The following is an 18,924-nucleotide window of genomic DNA, read 5'->3' as shown; positions in this document are numbered from 1 at the left end:
TCATTCCAAAGCAGACCAGAGATTCCATCAAGGAGTTAAATGAATGATTTGTATCTTAGCTATCTATTTAATCTGCCACCATCTATCTATCTATCTATCTATCTATCTATCTATCTATCTATCTATCTATCTATCTATCTATCTATCTATTATATAGTGGCTTATCTATATCTATCTATCTATCTATCTGTCTGTCTGTCTGTCTATTATATAGTGCCTTTTACATATATCTATCTATCTATCTGTCTGTCTGATAGTGCTCTATCTACTGTATCTATCTCAGAATGGGATGGAGAAAAATACCTACTATATAAACAGATTTCATCTATATGTTTATATGTAGAACTATTGTGCCAATAGCTGATAACTGATAAGATTGGCATGATTGGGAGGAGTAATTATACAGCTATGGGCAACAAAGATCAACAATACCACCTTTGGGCTCATCTTGCTAGATGGAGCTGTTGGCTTAGGCTGCTTTAGGACAACATGTGGTGGGAAATATTAGAAACATTTATTATGGTGGCCTATGATTCTGCCTTAATCCTGTTTTCTGGTACTGTGTCTAGCGAGTCCAGAGTCAGTTCTGTAATGCAGCTTATTCTCCCAATCAGTTCATTTGAGCTTCTGGCATTCCCTGAGACATTGTTGCTTACCCAGTAAACCACAGCATAGAAGAGTACACCTGAAAGTATCAAATGAATGCCACACGTTCCTGCTGAGGCCACAGGCATGTCCAGAGTGCCTCCCTTTGTTAGCACAGTAGCTTGCTGAAACTGTCTGTCCCGACAGAATAAAAAAAATGAGATGCATGCATGAATAACCAGTACTCATTCTTGAACACAAATAATTTTACTGCTATATATGTTTTAATTTTTTTTTTGAATAAAATCGTGTACCCACTGCTTTACTTTTGTCAATTCATATAGGAAAGCAAATTGTTTCAATCAAGGGTTAATTCCGTTTTATTCATGACTAGCAGAATACCCGCGCTTCGCAGCGGAGAATAGATATCTACATATACACACACATATATATATATATATATATATATATATATATATATATATATATATATATATATATATATATACAGTGGTGTGAAAACTATTTGCCCCTTCCTGATTTCTTATTCTTTTGCATGTTTGTCACACAAAATGTTTCTGATCATCAAACACATTTAACCATTAGTCAAATATAACACAAGTAAACACAAAATGAAGTTTTTAAATGATGGTTTTATTATTTAGGAGAAAAAATCCAAACCTACATGGCCCTGTGTGAAAAGTAATTGCCCCTTGTTAAAAATAACCTAACTGTGGTGTATCACACCTGAGTTCAATTTCCGTAGCCACCCCAGGCCTGATTACTGCCACACCTGTTTCAATCAAGAAATCACTTAAATAGGAGCTGCCTGACACAGAGAAGTAGACCAAAAGCACCTCAAAAGCTAGACATCATGCCAAGATCCAAAGAAATTCAGGAACAAATGAGAACAGAAGTAATTGAGATCTATCAGTCTGGTAAAGGTTATAAAGCCATTTCTAAAGCTTTGGGACTCCAGCGAGTCACAGTGAGAGCCATTATCCACAAATGGCAAAAACATGGAACAGTGGTGAACCTTCCCAGGAGTGGCCGGCCGACCAAAATTACCCCAAGAGCACAGAGACAACTCATCCGAGAGGTCACAAAAGACCCCAGGACAACGTCTAAAGAACTGCAGGCCTCACTTGCCTCAATTACGGTCGGTGTTCACGACTCCACCATAAGAAAGAGACTGGGCAAAACGGCCTGCATGGCAGATTTCCAAGACTCAAACCACTGTTAAGCAAAAGAACATTAGGGCTCGTCTCAATTTTGCTAAGAAACATCTCAATGATTGCCAAGACTCTTGGGAAAATACCTTGTGGACTGATGAGACAAAAGTTGAACTTTTTGGAAGGCAAATGTCCCTTTACATCTGGCGTAAAAGGAACACAGCATTTCAGAAAAAGAACATCATACCAACAGTAAAATATGGTGGTGGTAGTGTAATGGTCTGGGGTTGTTTTGCTGCTTCAGGACCTGGAAGGCTTGCTGTGATAGATGGAAGCATGAATTCTACTGTCTACCAAAAAATCCTGAAGGAGAATGTCCGCCATCTGTTCGTCAACTCAAGCTGAAGCGATCTTGGGTGCTGCAACAGGACAATGACCCAAAACACACCAGCAAATCCACCTCTGAATGGGTGAAGAAAAACAAAATGAAGACTTTGGAGTGGCCTAGTCAAAGTCCTGACCTGAATCCAATTGAGATGCTATGGCATGACCTTAAAAAGGCGGTTCATGCTAGAAAACCCTCAAATAAAGCTGAATTACAACAATTCTGCAAAGATGAGTGGGCCAAAATTCCTCCAGAACGCTGTAAAAGACTCATTGCAAGTTATCGCAAATGCTTGATTGCAGTTATTGCTCCTAAGTTTGGCCCAACCAGTTATTAGGTTCAGGGGGCAGTTACTTTTTCACACAGGGCCATGTAGGTTTGGATTTTTTTCTCCCTAAATAATAAAAACCATTATTTAAAAACAGCATTTTGTGTTTACTTGTGTTATATTTGACTAATGGTTAAATGTGTTTGATGATCAGAAACATTTTGTGTGACAAACATGCAAAAGAATAAGAAATCAGGAAGGGGCCAAATAGTTTTTCACACCACTGTGTATATATATATATATATATATATATATATATATATATATATATATATATATATATATATATATATATATATATATATATATATACTGTATATACATACCTATCTACATCATATACATATACACACATGTACATACACACACACACATATTACATATATGTGTGTGTGTGTGTATGTATGTATGTATGTATGTATGTGTGTGTGTGTATATATATATATATATATATATATACATACATATACATATATATATATATATATATATATATATATATATATACATACATATATATATACACATACATATACTTGTGTGTATGTTTGTATGTGTCTATATGTGTGTGTATAGCTTTGGTCACTGAGTGCAAGGGAAAAATAATAAATATAGTCTATAAGTTATTAAACAGTAAAACATTAACGTTTTAAGAAGTACAGGTACATTGAGCACTACTGGAGTGGTTGTGGGTAAACTACATTTTAAAGACTGTGTAACACAACAGGTAAGTAACTAACAGCAGCTAAAATATATATGGATCATCTCTCGGTAGTAGATCCCTTTTGAAAGGCGCTACACGACGGCTGTGGTATAGAAATTACATTTTCTATGTGAACGTTCAAATTTGTGCCTCTGGTAATGTGCCTTACCGCATTTAAAGAAAATTAGTTTTGTGTCCTCTGCAGTGTTAAGAGAGAAAGGCTTTGGTTTGGGATAAAAGGAAAAAGGTGTAAAGAAAGGAAAGTTGCCTTTTTCTTTTATATAGTATAGAGAGATGTGTTCGCTGACGTTATGATCGCCTTTTGGGGACAGTCGCGTGGGTCTTGTGTAGACTGGTGAGACGTCCCGCCATTAATCGGCTGTGATGGCACTGTCAGTCCTCCACTGTGCGTGTCTTCATAATCCGAGCTGAGGACCTCATAATGTATACGTGCAAAAGAAAGTGTGAATCGCCTTAATATTATTTTGCCGTGGTGTAGAAAAGGGGTCCCGTGTTTGCACTTGTCTGGGCTATAGCTCAGGGGGAGGATGAAAAAAATTAAAAGTGCTCACTTTGACTTAAGGCAGAAGCGCAGTCAGCGTCTCAAAGGCCAGCACAGCTATGCACGCGCGCTGGCTGCTCGACTTTTGCTGGGCAGGAGACCACAGTTTTTGTACACACGCTCATGATATCAAAAGTCTCAGCGCTCTTTGGAGGTCATTCATATATTATATATATAGCAAAATACCCACTACCAGCGGAGAAGTAGTGTGTTAAAGAAGTAATGAAAAAGAAAAGGAAACATTTTAATAATAACGTAACATGATTGACATTGTCATGAGTGTTGCTGTCATATATATGCCTGCCTAAATAAGTCACCCTCGCTTTGCTCTTACTTTTTACCGCTCATTTAATCATGGCTAGTGGCGGAAAAATTATAAAATGGAAGGAGGATGGCTTTACCAAAACAATTATTGATGGCGAATCGATTATTCATAAAGCTTGAATTGGTGATCTGTTTTTCTGTGTTAACCTATATTTTTTCATACTTCTTCTCAAACTAAGGTGGTGCGAGGGTAAAATGAATCAGGATGCGCTGATCAATGTAATCGGTGTACCAGGAAATCATGCATTGACAAAAGCTCCACTTTGCTTGTAATGCAAAGTGTGATTAAATGCATTAGTTTTTTTTTAACGCGTTATGGAGCACATAGCACTCAGCTGTGCTTGTGCTAAGAAAAGGAAAGATTTTAAAAATAACGTAACACGATTGTCAATGTAACCTTTTGTAAGTAGTGCCTGGAGGATTCAGTGTGGAGAAACTCTAGAGACAGCGTGTGTATTAACTTGTGGATTTTTCTGTGAGTATTTGGTGGCAGTCTGACGAAGTTGCTTCGGAAGACGGCGTTAGCCGCGGAGCTCAGCTCAGAGCGAAATGAGGTAAATGGGAGGGGAGATGATGACGTGACTCCCCCACCCGCCTTAACTGTCAATCCCCCACAAACACAGTCTCTCGGAATTTGCATAAGCACACCCCTTCACCTACAATTTTAACTTAGTTACAAAGTGATCAAAACTCGCTTATATCCTCGTCCTCTCATTAAACTTGTATCCGCATTACCTGTGGGCATGTGAAACGCCAGCGTAGCCTGTCTATGAACTTAATTTAAAGTTTAGGTTTACACCTTGCTTTCTTTCGAGTAGCAGCACTCATGAATATGGTTGTATATGTCACTCGCTCGCTTCTTATTGTTTCGCTGCCTTCTCAATTATATAATGCATGTTTTCTTAAGCGCTTTTTGGAGGTCTTCCTGGTTTTCTACGCTGCGCTGACAGTCAGTTCACGTGATTACGTGGGAGGCGTGATGATGTCACACGAAACTCCGCCCCCCACGTCTTTCCAGCTCAACTCCATTACAGTTAATGGAGAAAAATACCTTCCAGTTATGACCATTACGTAGAATTTCGAAATGAAACCTGCCCAACTTTTGTAAGTAAGCTGTAAGGAATGAGCCTGCCAAATTTCAGCCTTCTACCTACACGGGAAGTTGGAGAATTAGTGGTGAGTGAGTGAGTGAGTGAGTGAGTGAGTGAGTGAGTGAGTGAGGGCTTTGCCTTTTATTAGTATAGATGAGGTGTTCACACTATATGGAGATGTATCCCTGACCAGAGTGCTAATGGGAAATGTTATTTACACCAATTTAAATACTGTTTATTTACATAATAATTGAAGAGCAGTACCAATAATGGTGTCCCAATTTTCTCTTCCTTTTAACAGGTTAATGACGGGTCCATAATTGCTTTAGTTCCAAAGCAAAATTCTGCATACAACATCTCCAATTCCTCTACTTTCACCAAATCCCTTAGCAGATACGGTAAGGCTTTCTTCTTTCTCTAATTTAATAATTTAAGCCCATGATATTTTTGGCATTTCCTGTCAGATAAACAATTTAGCTTCTGTTTTTATTCCACCTATTTTAATATCTTAAACTACAAAGTTACTGGTTCAGTCCCTAGCCAGTTAATTTTCCATATGTACATATGTATTTTCCCCATAATTATATTGCGGAATGCTTTGCTGACAATTACAAGTATTCTAAACAACTCTAGTGCCTACAGTATCAATTTCCCCTTGAGATTAATAAAGTATCTATCTATCTATCTATCGATCTATCGATCTATCTATCTATCTATCTATCTATCTATCTATCTATCTATCTATCTATCTATCTATCTATCTGTGCTCTATGTAGTTCTAAAAATATATGAACAGAATTGTAGTGCAGACATGTACGAGGGGTAGTCAAGCTAAAGTTAGAAAATGGGATTTATCAGAAAATGGAAAGAACCTTCACAAAACTGATCATGTCATTTCTCAATGTCATCTCCACCCTTCTCAATGCACTTGCACCACCTGCCTAGAAGTGCCCGGATTCCAGCAGAATAAACGGTTTTGTCTTGTCCTCGCAACCACTCATGCCCCGCTTTCTTCACATCGTCATCTGTCTTGAATTGACAGCCACCCAGATGATTTTTAGCAGTCCAAAATGGTGGAACTCTCACTCTGCCAAATCTGGAGAATAAGGAGGATGTGGCAATACCTCAAACTTTGTCATTGTCTTGCAGCAAAGGTCTCCTTGAGACAGCAGTCCCTGCCGCTTGGATCCAATAGCAGGCTTCACGATGGTCTTCAGCAAGTCACAGTAACTTGCACTAGTGACTGCAGTACCCCTCGGCATGTAGTGTTTGACAATAACTTGAGTGCAAAGATACATTTTATATTCACTTGTTTGAGTTTTGACCCAAATACGAAAGTAAGTTAAAACTAAACTAACCACGTGGTACAAAAAGTTTACTGTAATTTGGTCTATTGAGAGAAAACCACACTCCTGGTGGTGAAAGGTTGTTGCACATGAAGACTGAGTGCTGAGCTATGCATGGCTGGTCTTCTTTTAAAAATGGCTAAATCTCATAATATCAGTGTTTCCTGTTCAGAAATGATGCGTACAGTATAAACTATTTTACAATATGTTTGCAATTGCAAGACACATATCAATACTTGACAACTATCTTGGCCTGAAAAGTGGATGTATTTGGTAAGTTTTTAACTTAAGTCTTTCCCGTGTACCCCTTAGACTACAAAGTAAAGTGCCAGTGCAGGCAAGATATTTTTATAATTTTATAGATTGCAGTTTAGAATATAATTTCATGTGCCAAATACATATATAGTATGTTTGTGACAAAATAACTTTGACTTCAGAAATACTAAACTTATCCTTTAACCAACTACTGCGTTTTATATTATAAGTCACAGTTTCTGCATGCCTAGATTTAAGACACCTTTAAGCTGAGTGACTTGCTTGGGGTCAAACAACAAGTCGGTGGTGGTGATTGAACCAGCAACCCTTCTGCCTTACAGTCTAACATTTCAGCTGCCGAGCCACACTACCTGCCAGGCTATGCAAGTAAAGATATCTCTCTATCATAATAAAAAAAATCCTGGGATGAGACGTGACTTTTTCAGGGAGATACTTTCACGTCCCATGAGATGAGGATTTGTGCCAAGAGATTTAACTACGCCCGGGGCCAGAAATAAAAGACAGAGTAGATGACAAAGTGGAACGTTGTAAAGAATTCAAAAACGTTGGCGCGATACACATGCAGAGCAGGTTAGAGATAATGAAAGTACTAAAATTCTAAAGTCTCAAAAAATGATAGTAAAGATCGCAATAGCGCAAACAAACGGAAATTATTACTCAGTGAAATAACGGAACAGCAAAAAGAGATCAAACATATTGTTCGGATTTAAACTTTAAGTCGGATACTTATAGATCATCTAATTTGTGTTGCAATCAGGGAAAAGTAGTGTTTCTTCCCAATGAAAAGATGTATCCGCAAGAATTCAAAGATTTGTTGTTTGGTGAAAGTGAAATCCATATGCGTGAGCGGCAGAGACGCGAAGTGGCTGGTGCATAGCGCAGGCTGGTGGGATTGGCAAATGAAGCGAGCAAAGTGCGAAGTCCCCTAGTTACTAATAGATACAGATGATAACACTTTTTAATAAAGGCTCTCTTTTATCAATTATACTTTGTGATTTGTTTTCTTAGTAGTTTATTTAACAGAATTCTACTAAACACATTCAAGAACTTAATGTTCAGTTTAAATGTGACAGCGTAAGTGGTGCTAATTCTCATTTGTATAAAATGTATCTTTTCACTTTGCCTTCTCTGTTCAAATATGCTTTAAATAGATGCTTCTGTCCCATCATAGATTAAAATCTATCCCACAATCTCATAGGTGTCATGCGAATCCCATCTAAGCCTCTGTGCATTTTCAAATATGATCATTCTTAAATCGGGATAAAGGTAGCTTTTTTTTTTTTCCTCTCCGCTGGTGTATCTTTATTTCCAGCCTGCAGGTGATCACTGTCAGAGTTGGTTCTCTACCTTTTAGGCATTTTGCAATCAGTTTGGAGTTGCCGTGGCAACAAGGCTGAAGTTCACCAGCACTAAAATGAGTGGGGATGTTTTAGCAGACTAAATAGCACCAGTGCTGTGATGGAGGGAGGAACGGGCTTTTGATCCACACATGTAGCATTTAGGCTTAGCCTTGTCATCCTGGAGTACATTTCAGGATTTTCTCGAAGGAAAGGGTGCAGGTTTTTCTTTTCATTTGATGGGATTTGTCCTACAGCTCTTTGAAAAGAGATACAGGGCAGAAATAATGGGAGGCTGTAGGTGAATGGAAAAAAAGAAATGTTTCAAAATTTGTTGTGAGATTTGCTCACACCCGATAAAAAGGAAAAATGACAACAAACAAAAGAAAAAAGAAGAAATTAAATTAGTGACTCAGTTGTCTAGTGCTTAGTGCTGCTTCTACACAAAGGACCTGAGTTTAATCCCCCAGTCCTGTCACTGTGTTACTGTGGAGTTCTGTCCTGAACAGGGTCATGGGGACCAGTCCCACCCAGCATAGGCCTCAAGGCAGGAACAATCCCTGGACAGGGCAGGGCGCCAGTCCATCGCAGGGTGAACACACACCGCCAAAACACACCCAAGGGCCAATTTAGTTTTGCCAATCTGCCTAACTCCCATGTCTTTGGATTGTGAGAGGAAACCTGCTCTGTAAATGTTCTCCCAATTTACTTTTCTTTTAGAACTAAAAAACTGAAACATTTGCTTTTGGGAGTATTTTCAGAACTTAAACTACAAATTTTCATCATTTTTAAATGACCCTATAAGACATAGCCTAGGGGCATTTTAGATGTGTTCCCAAAAGGTGTGCGGACTGCCTGTAAAACGCCTGAAGCTGTTTTTCCGGAGGGCTAAGGAGCAATGTGAGCCATGTTTGAATATGCTGGATATATGTTAGCAGGCAACACAGAAAACGTGTGTTTACTGAACTACAACACTGTTTGGCACAGGAATATCAGCAAAGTCTGCTTCTGAATTTTTTTTTAGTTTAATATTTCCATCCTGTCAAGCTGATACCAAAGAAAATTAATCAAATATTGTCTGACAGACGTGTACACACAGACTGCATTGAAATAGATATACTCCCGGCTGGAATAATTACACGGGTGTGTGGTGTGCGTCATGAAGGGCACTTCATAAAAGTACTGATTAAAGCATCTGTTGAGTAATAACATTTCATCTAAACTCACTTCCTTCTACATCTGCATACTTTTTAAGGCCTGGATTTATTCTCCAGTTTATAATCTATTTATTGTAAATCCCCCTACATGTGGCTGATGGTCGCACTTCTGTTTAAGTGGTTGGGTTGAACCTCTCATTCTTCACTGATGTGATTTTTTCCTTCAATTTAGAGAGTATGCTTCGTACTGCCAGCAGCCCAGACAGCCTGCGCTCCCGCACACCTATGATCACGCCGGATCTGGAGAGCGGCACAAAACTCTGGCATCTGGTCAAGAACCATGACCACACGGATCAGCGCGAAGGCGACAGAGGCAGCAAAATGGTTTCAGAAATCTACTTGACACGTTTACTGGCAACCAAGGTAAGCTTTCATTAGATAGATAGATAGATAGATAGATACTTTATTAATCCCAATTGGAAATTCAAATAATCTAGCAGCAGTATACTGATACAATAAAAAAAAAACCAACATTAATGAGCATTAAGAAACTTGACATCATGACTTTACTGATAAAAGATTTGTAGTTTGTTGAAGGTAAAAATATGTGCACATGCAACAATGTCTCAGAAGTGAAAGTATCAGGTTTTATTATTTTACTTATTCTGAGCACAGTTCAATAGTAGTCTGAGATGAGGGCATTTTGGACACATGATGGATTTCCATGTAGAGCGCCTGATGATGATGATGATGGTAAAGAACACTGCATACTAACAGATCTAATTAGCCCTTTTCAAAATACTCGGAAGTGACTCATTGATGGGTAAATCTGCCTCCAGCAATGGATTGTGTTTATTCTGCTTTTGTACTTACACTTCCAATAATTAATTTTTGCAATATAAGCATTGTTGAAAAATGCTACACAATTAAAGCAACAGAAGTTAAGGAAGACTATGAAATTTCCATGGAGGAATACTTTCATAATTATCAGAATAATTTGTTAACTCTGGGAAACCGATATCACATTATGCAACTTCTAGCCTTGGATATGTTGGACTTACGGACAGCAGTTGCAGATCTAGTCGACAGAACGTGTCATTTTACATGATTGAAAATGAAAGGCCATGTCATATTTAGCAACTGTGTGACAACATGTCAGCACTGTTGAGTCTCAATAGGGAACTGCCTGACAGAGCTGGTGCTGTACAAAGAGTAACAGGTACGCTGGGTTCAGCCACAATCTCAGAACGTTTATCTTTTGTCCATTCTGTCATGGTACGTAAAACACAAGGCATTAGACACCTGCCTTCCTAATTCCTTATTGCTGCATTATGTACCGTACAAGCCGTTCCCCGTGGCTCCACCCTCAGAGTAGTGAAACTGGACAAACTTTAAAAATCAATAAACAAAAAGGTATTGCTAGCTAAGCAAAGGCAAGGTACACTCCAAAACGCAGAGGTAGACCGACTCCTTACTCCTGACATCACTCTCTCCCAATGGCTCACACCCTCTGTCTTGGATTAGCGTGAATATATCGCTCCTGTAATCAAACTATGATTTTTAGCACAATGAGAGAAGTCGTAAAATTAAAAAAAATGTTCAAGCAAATTCTAGAAAAAAACCTGATCTAAATCTGTTAAGTAGTTCTCTCATTCACTTGCTAAGCGGATGTAAGATACTCTCTGAGGCTGGCGCGTGAGTAAGAAGGGCCCCACTGTCCTCTCTCTTGGATTCGCGCAAATAATAATAATAATAATAATAATTTATTACATTTATATAGCGCTTTTCAAGGCACTCAAAGCGCTTTACATACAAGGGGGGGGGATCTCCTCAACCACCACCAGTGTGCAGCATCCACCTGGATGATGCGACGGCAGCCATAGTACGCCAGAACGCCCACCACACACCAGCTTACTGGTGGAGAGGAGACAGAGTGATGAAGCCAATCAGTGTATGGGGATGATTAGGAGGCCATGACGGTCAGAGGCCAATGGGCAAATCTGGCCAGGATGCCGGGTAACACCCCTACTCTTTCCGAAAGACATCCTGGGATTTTTAATGACCACAGAGAGTCAGGACCTCGGTTTAACGTCTCATCCGAAAGACGGAAATAAATCGGTGCCGCAAGCCAACTACAGTTTTGCTTGAAAGTTTGTGAACCCTTTAGAATTTTCTATTTCTACATAAATATGACCTAAAACATCATCAGATTTTCACTCAAGTCCTAAAAGTAGATAAAGAGAAACCAGTTAAACAAATGAGACAAAATATTATACTTGGTTATTTATTTATTGAGGAAAATGATCGACTATGACATATTTGTGAGTGGCAAAAGTATGTGAACCTCTAGGATTAGCAGTTAGTTTGAAGGTGAAATTCGAGTCCGGTGTTTTCAGTCAATGGGATGCCAATCAGGTGTGAGTTGGCACCCTGTGTTATTTAAAGAACAGAATCTATCAAATTCTGCTCTTCACAGCACATGTTTGTGGAAGTGTATCATGGCACGAACAAAGGAGATTTCTGAGGACCTTACAAAAAGAGTTGTTGATGCTCATCAGGCTGGAAAAGGTTACAAATCCATCTCTAAAGAGTTTGGAATCCACCAATCCACAGTCAGACAGATTGTGTACAAATGGAGGAAATTCAAGACCATTGTTACCCTCCCCAGGAGTGGTCGACCAACAAAGATCACTCCAAGAGCAAGGCGTGTAATAGTCGGCGAGGTCACAAAGGACCACAGGGTAACTTCTAAGCAACTGAAGGCCTCTCTCACATTGGCTAATGTTCATGTTCATGAGTCCACCATCAGGAGAACACTGAACAACAATGATGTGCATGGCAGGGTTGCAAGGAGAAAGCTACTGCTCTCCAAAAAGACATTGCTGCTCGTCTGCAGTTTGCAAAAGATCACGTGGACAAACCAGATGGCTATTGGAAGAATGTTTTGTGGACGGATGAGACCAAAATAGAACTTTTTGGCTTAAATGAAAAGCGTTATGTTTGGAGAAAGGAAAACACTGCATTCCAGCATAAGAACCTTATTCCATCTGTGAAACATGGTGGTGGTAGTATCATGGTTTGGGCCTGTTTTGCTGCATCTGGGCCAGGATGGCTTGCCTTCATTGATGGAACGATGAATTATGAATTATATCACAGAATTCTAAAGGAAAATGTCAGGACATCTGTCCATGAACTGAATCTCAAGAGAAGGTGGGTCATGCAGCAAGACAACAAACCTAAGCACACAAGTCGTTCTACAAAAGAATGGTTAAAAAAGAATAAAGGTAATGTTTGGAATGGCCAAGTCAAAGTCCTGACCAGTCCAATCGAAATGTTGTGGAAGGACCAAAAGCGAGCAGTTAATGTCAGGAAACACACCAACATCCCAGAGTTGAAGCTGTTCTGTACGGAGGAATGGGCTAAAATTCCTCCAAGCCGGTGTGCAGGAATGATCAAAAGTTACTGGAAACGTTTAGTTGTAGTTATTGCTGCAAAGGAGGGTCACAGCAGATACTGAAAGCAAAGGTTCACATACTTTTGCCACTCACAAATATGAAATATTCAATCATTTTCCTTAGTAAATAAATGATCAAGGGTAATATTTTTGTCTCATTTGTTTAACTGGTTTCTCTTTATCTACTTTTAGGACTTGAGTGAAAATCTGATGATGTTTTAGGGCATATTTATGCAAATTCTAAAGGGTTCACAAACTTTCAAGCACAACTGTATGATACTTAGCACAATGACACAGGTCACAGATTCACCCGGAATGTTCAAGCAAATTATAGAAAAAAAAAACAATCTAAATCTGTTAAGTAGTTCTCTCATGAAAAGTGGACAGATATACAGACAGCCGTTGGGTTTTATATATAGAGAGATATTGTACTTCAGGATGAGCATTCATTGGTTGTCAGCTTTCATTAACGCAGAGCCCGCCCCTTGGACTAAAGACAAAATCAAATCTGTTAGATTCCTGATTGGATTTTGCTCATTACGACGTCTCATTCTCTGATTGGTCACCGGTCCAACCTAGAAGGCATAGAATTGTTGTTTTCCATGGTGCTTATTTTGTTGCTTCCCTTCTTGCATCTGAATTGAATTTTTAAGGCAAACAATTTACTGGTCGCAACAGTTTTGCGATAAATGCCATAGCCGACAGTGCCCAGTGTATGCAAACATCGACATCATTTGTGTTTTCGGTCTTTACAGTGTGGATGGAGATACATTCGTGAATGATGTCAAAATGCTAGTACTGATGGAGATTGTTTTGGTTTAAAAGCAATTATTAAATGAAAACGTAGTTCTGTGGATGTAGCCTAAAGTTATAGCACTAGTCTGCAGCAAATTGGTTCACTGCACACAATTACCTCAAACAGCTTTGTGAAATTGCTATTTTAGCGTAGTACATACGACATCTAAGTTCACATGTGTCATAAGAAGTGGCTGTTGTGCGTGATGCCGCTCAGTCAGACAAGGTGGCGTGTCTCTTGTTTTCAGATTGCGCTATCTGTGTATGATGCAATTCTTTTTCTATATAGGATATGGATACCCTATGTGATAAGTGTCCATGCCTAATTTATTGTATATTCCTTAGAACATGAGTAAGATTTCAGGGTTCAGCCAGCACTGTAGCACTAAAGGGTTCCCCAATTACAATGCCAGATTTCACACTACATATAGTGCTACACGCAACGCTTCCTGTGCTCTCGGTTAATATTTGTAATAAATCAAGAAGTAAAAGAGGACTGAATAGAAAACCACATGGGTGGTCACTTTCAATGCAGCAGCAGCATCAGCATTAGCATGCTTATTAAAAATAATTAATTCATGCATTTGTGTTTCTTGTTTCTGTTCTCTTTTTTTGATGTGTGTGCCAACATTGCTGTGAGATGTAGACATGTGCCAAAATACCAAAGTAGCTGGCGCTCAGTCAAATGTGCTGCCCCTTCCAGTTAATCTGAGTAAGCAATTTAGAAATTAATACAGCCTTCTGAGAGAACGCGAGAGAGAGAGAGAACGCAGCCCAAGCACTTCTTTAACTCCATTGACAAGGCAAAAAGCAGCTCCTGGTTACCGTAATGTAGCGCAGAATCTCCTGGGCCTCTCTTGTTCCTGCTCTGATTGACATTGTAATTTTAACCGATTCCCTGTGTCAGCTGAAACTGACCCCGGGAGCCGGCCCAATCAATGGTCTGTGACACAAATTAAACACTATTGTTTGTAATGGCCTTTATGAAGTGGAGCCGTAATATGGTCGTCAATAAAGCTCTATTGTTCTTTTGTGGCTTCCAGGGAATGATATTAAGTCTGTAGTGGAAGAAATGTTGCGCCGCCATGCCGTTTATTACCCCTGAATGGGTAATTTGCATTATTGGCCTCTGAGCTATGCCGGGCAATTTGCAGATGCTAAGCATCTCGGATTTTTCTGCTTGTGCTGGAGTTTTTTGGGAGAAGCAGTGGTGCTATTTTTCTGGCTGACCTCACTGCTAATATTAGCAGGAGATTTTTTTTTTCCTTCCTCAATTCCCATCTTCAGAGGGAGTGTACAAATATAGTCAATAACAAAGTCCATCAAACAATACATTTTTCTTTCTTTCTTTCTTTCTTTCTTTCTTTCTTTCTTTCTTTCTTTCTTTCTTTCTTTCTTTCTAATTTGTTCTAAGGGGCCTTTGCTCACCTGCATACTTAGTTGCCTTGACAGACATTTTTTGTCAGAATCTCATGCCAGCAGAAGCCCGAGGAGGACGATGTTCCTTAGAGCTTTCATTCATTTATCTGCTGATCGGCAATGTACAGCCTCCTGACTGACCACATTTCCAATTTCCTTTTATCTCTTGTAATGTGCATGATTCATAACTCTGCAGTGCTTTGAGCAACAAAACTTTTAGATTGCACATTTTAAAGAAGTCTGTATTAAAAAGATTTTTAGAAAAGTCTGTTTTTGAGGTCTACCCGTCTATTAATCCACACACTTATCTAACCACACTCCCACACCGTCATATTCGATTAATTTATTAGTTATCATATAACCCACTACACACATCTGAACACCAGCAGCTTAAACAAGTACATGGTGACCAAAATCCTTACAAACTGTTAATGGGCATTCAGACAGCACTGCTAAACGTCTATGAGGGACTGTTTAATGTTATTTTACACACTTTCTCTTAATTCTTTCTCTTCACAGAACATTATTTTTATTCCTTATTTGGCTGATGCCTTTATCCAAGGTAATCTATAAACCAACCATCATGCAATATGGGTGATTAGAAAGTTAAGTGTTCACAAGTAATGCAGGATGAGTCAAAATGATGTTAACATTTGAATGGTGGAAACAATTTATTCACAAAACATACTTCATATGTACAAGATGATTTCCAGGAATGTTGCAACCTATTTGCCACCATGTTCAACACATGTACCATATGTGGCATATAAACTGCCCACAACAGTTGTCTATAAGTATATACGTAGCAGTACCATTAGTGTTAACATTATTTTGTCTCACCCTGTAAATAGCAAAGTAAAAAGACAACACTAAAAATGTAGTATTACTGTTAGTCCAAAGCAAGGAGCAGTGCTGCTTAAGACGCTTGTTGATTTGGCTGGTCCCACTGCTGATGAACTAGAGAAGAGAGTCAGAAAGTTTGGTCTGAACATATGAGGCGGGACAACAGCAGCAGCAACAACAACAATATTTATTTCTATAGCACATCTTTATACAAATGATGTAGCTCAAAGTGCTTTACAGCAGTGGCTCTCAACCTGTGGGGGAAGATGTGAAAAAAAGAAAACAGGAATCAAAGATATGAAAAAAAACATCTGTTGAAATCAAATGAACTTAAACTACATTCTGATACTACAACAATAAATACAGAGTTAGATAAATGTAAGATAAAAGTTAAGTAGGTATAATAAAATATGCATCTACATTTCGAAAAAATGTTGGGGGGGGGCGCATTTAAAGCTGTTATGAAAACTCTGGTCGCAAATATTTGAGAAAGGCTGCTTTACAGGATGGAGAAAGATACAATTTGGCAATACTAATAAACATAGAATAAAAGTAAGGTCTGATGGCCGGGGAGGACAGAAAAAGCAAAAAAAAAAAAAAACAACTCCAGACAGCTAGGAAAAAAAAAAACACAACATCTGCAGGGATTCTGAGGCCACGAGACCACCCAGCCTTGACTAGACATTCTACCTAACATCAATGATCTCAATCAGTCCTCATGGTATTCAGGGTTCACACAGAAGGACTTGATGATGATGGTCATGTGGACCTCTGGCCTTTAATCCATCAATGTAGGGACATCACGGTGCTTTGATCGGGTGGTGGTGGTGCAGACGGCACCACAGAAAACCAGATAGAGAACAGCAGAAGAAAGTAAGGGTTAGTATGGATTATAGAGCCAACAGGAATGATAATGATAATTAAATGCATATACAGAATATCAGGATTAAACTCAAATTAAGCTATGACAAGTGCTCCACTGTATTAATCTGGCGAATTTCTATCGGTCAGCTATTCCAGATTTTAGCTGCATAACAGCAGAAGGCCGCCTCACCGCTTCTTTTAAGTTTAGCTCTTGGAATTCTAAGCAGACCCTCATTTGAAGATCTAAGGTTACGATTTGGAGTGTAAGGTGAGAGGCATTCTGAAATATAGGATGGAGTGAGATTATTGAAGGCTTTGTAATCCATAGGCAGTATTTTAAAGTCAATTCTAAATGGCACAGGTAACCAGTGTGGTGACATCAAAACTGGAAAGATGTGCTCGGATTTTCTTTTCCTAGTTAAGATTCTGGCAGCTGCATTCTTCACTAGGACCCATAGACTCCTAGAATTTGTCAAGTACAGGGAAGTAGAGTGTAGTTATCAACTGTGCTGCTTGGTATCGTATGCCTTCAGTCTTGTTCATCAGTCTGCCAAGTGACATTCTGTTGAGTTGATCGAGAGGCGTATTGCAGACATTTATTCTATAGTCATGTGTGTGATTTAGGCATTTGTTTTTCTACAAGTTGGAAAAAGCACATCAGGTTATATATTGAAAATCAAGACATCGATTCTATTTTTTAGACATTAACAGACTTGTTCAGAGAGTTTCCCCGTGCACAGGCTGTTACTCATAAACATTATACTCAACTGCTGGCACATCTGCAGGAAACCAAATATCCAGAGCAGTGGCGCACACAACACTGCGTTTTGCACCATGACAGCACACCTGTACACACACACTGTTGCACCCTGAGAGCGCACCTGCCCAAATTGCGTTATCAGTCGAGAGGTGTTCGTTCTAAACCAATGTGGCTGTGCTTCACACCTCCTGTATTCCCCAGGTCTAGCTCCCTGTGACCTTTTTAATTTTTTTTGGTTCCTGTAACTGAAATTTTCGACTGAAGGGAAGGCAATTTGCTACAGCTTTAAAAATCCAGGAAAAAAAAAAAAACAAATCACCGGGGGCCTAGACATTGGAACAAAGATCAGTACAAAAACTGTGCCTAGTTAAGTGTGCTGCGTATCGAGGGGAGTATTTTAAAGTGGCTAAAAGGGGATTGCTGTAAGTTGTATAATAATTAACAATTTCGGGAATTTTTGGGTCCTCCCTTGTACTCTTTAAGTAAGTGCAGTCTCAAGAGGCACCTGAACATCAGTAAGTTTGGAGTAGTTTGGACAGCCATTGAAAGCATGTGTGAGTTTTCAGAAGCCTTTTTTTTAATCTTCTCAATGCCAGAGACATCGAGTTGGGTGATAATTTAATAGGAACACAGCACGGTGGCAGGAGCCATGTGGGTCAAAAAGAGTGAGCCAATGTTTGAAGGATGGCATGATTTGTTCCAACAAGACTCTTGGTTAACGGAAACAAGCCCCTCCCCATGGCATTAGTTTACCCTGTATCCCTGGGTTGTGATTATCCAATTTTGCCAACCAACGTCCTTGAAATTGGGGTTTGCAGGCATTACTGATTGTCATGGGCCGATAGCAAACACTTTGCTTCCTCATCAACCTACACTGAAGCAGGTTCAAGAAGGACCACCACAAGAGACGTGCTAAATAGAGGCCAAACCCTGAAACACTGAGGGTGGATATCATTGTCCATAGCCAAAAGACCATCAGAACTTACCTTAGCTGGGTACTGGATGAGGAAGAGTTCATGGTTCCTCATGCAATCCCTCCATTTTTGTGCCGGCTTTATGGGGTTAAAGTGAATCATTTTATGAGAAGTCTCCAGTGTTGGAGACAAGTAGTAATTTTCAGATACACCCTTATGAAGCCTAACCTGATACAGACAGGCAGGACACAAGTTTCACCACACAACACACATTTATTTTGCTCTTTCTTCACCCCCCACAAGAGCCCAATATCCACAACATCAAGTACAGCACAGTCATTTCATCTCCAGTTCTCCTTACAAGCTTTGTCCTCTTCCTCCCCACTCTGGCCATTGAGTAGAGATGACTGGCCTCTTTTATAGGACACCCGGAAGGACCCCAGGTGTCCAGCGACCTTCTTCCGACAGCACTTCCTGGTGTGGAGGAAGTGCTGCCAAACGGCGCCCAGTAAACATCCAGGCACCCCCTGGCAGTGCCCAAGGGTCCCAGCATTTTGAAATAAAAATGTTTTTCCAGAGCATATTGAGCACATACTGCTTAAAACTTGA

At 39.5% G+C, this 18,924-nt stretch overlaps 1 protein-coding gene across 3 annotated transcripts in view; it reads left to right on the top strand.

Moving 5' to 3' along the window:
• LOC120541257 (plexin-A1-like) overlaps positions 1-18,924 on the top strand; it is a 710,643-nt gene that overhangs the window by 670,815 nt on the left and 20,904 nt on the right. For all 3 annotated transcript variants that reach the window (XM_039772729.1, XM_039772730.1, XM_039772728.1), the window contains 2 exons: positions 5,452-5,548; positions 9,499-9,689. In XM_039772729.1, coding sequence (XP_039628663.1) covers positions 5,452-5,548; positions 9,499-9,689 — 288 coding nt within the window. The remainder of the gene's footprint in view (positions 1-5,451; positions 5,549-9,498; positions 9,690-18,924) is intronic.

The sequence above is a fragment of the Polypterus senegalus genome, chromosome 12 (assembly GCF_016835505.1).
Source record: "Polypterus senegalus isolate Bchr_013 chromosome 12, ASM1683550v1, whole genome shotgun sequence".
Classification (NCBI taxonomy): Eukaryota; Metazoa; Chordata; class Cladistia; order Polypteriformes; family Polypteridae; genus Polypterus; species Polypterus senegalus.
The sequence above is the reverse complement of the archived record's forward strand: the minus strand, read 5'-3'. Positions and strand labels throughout refer to the sequence as shown.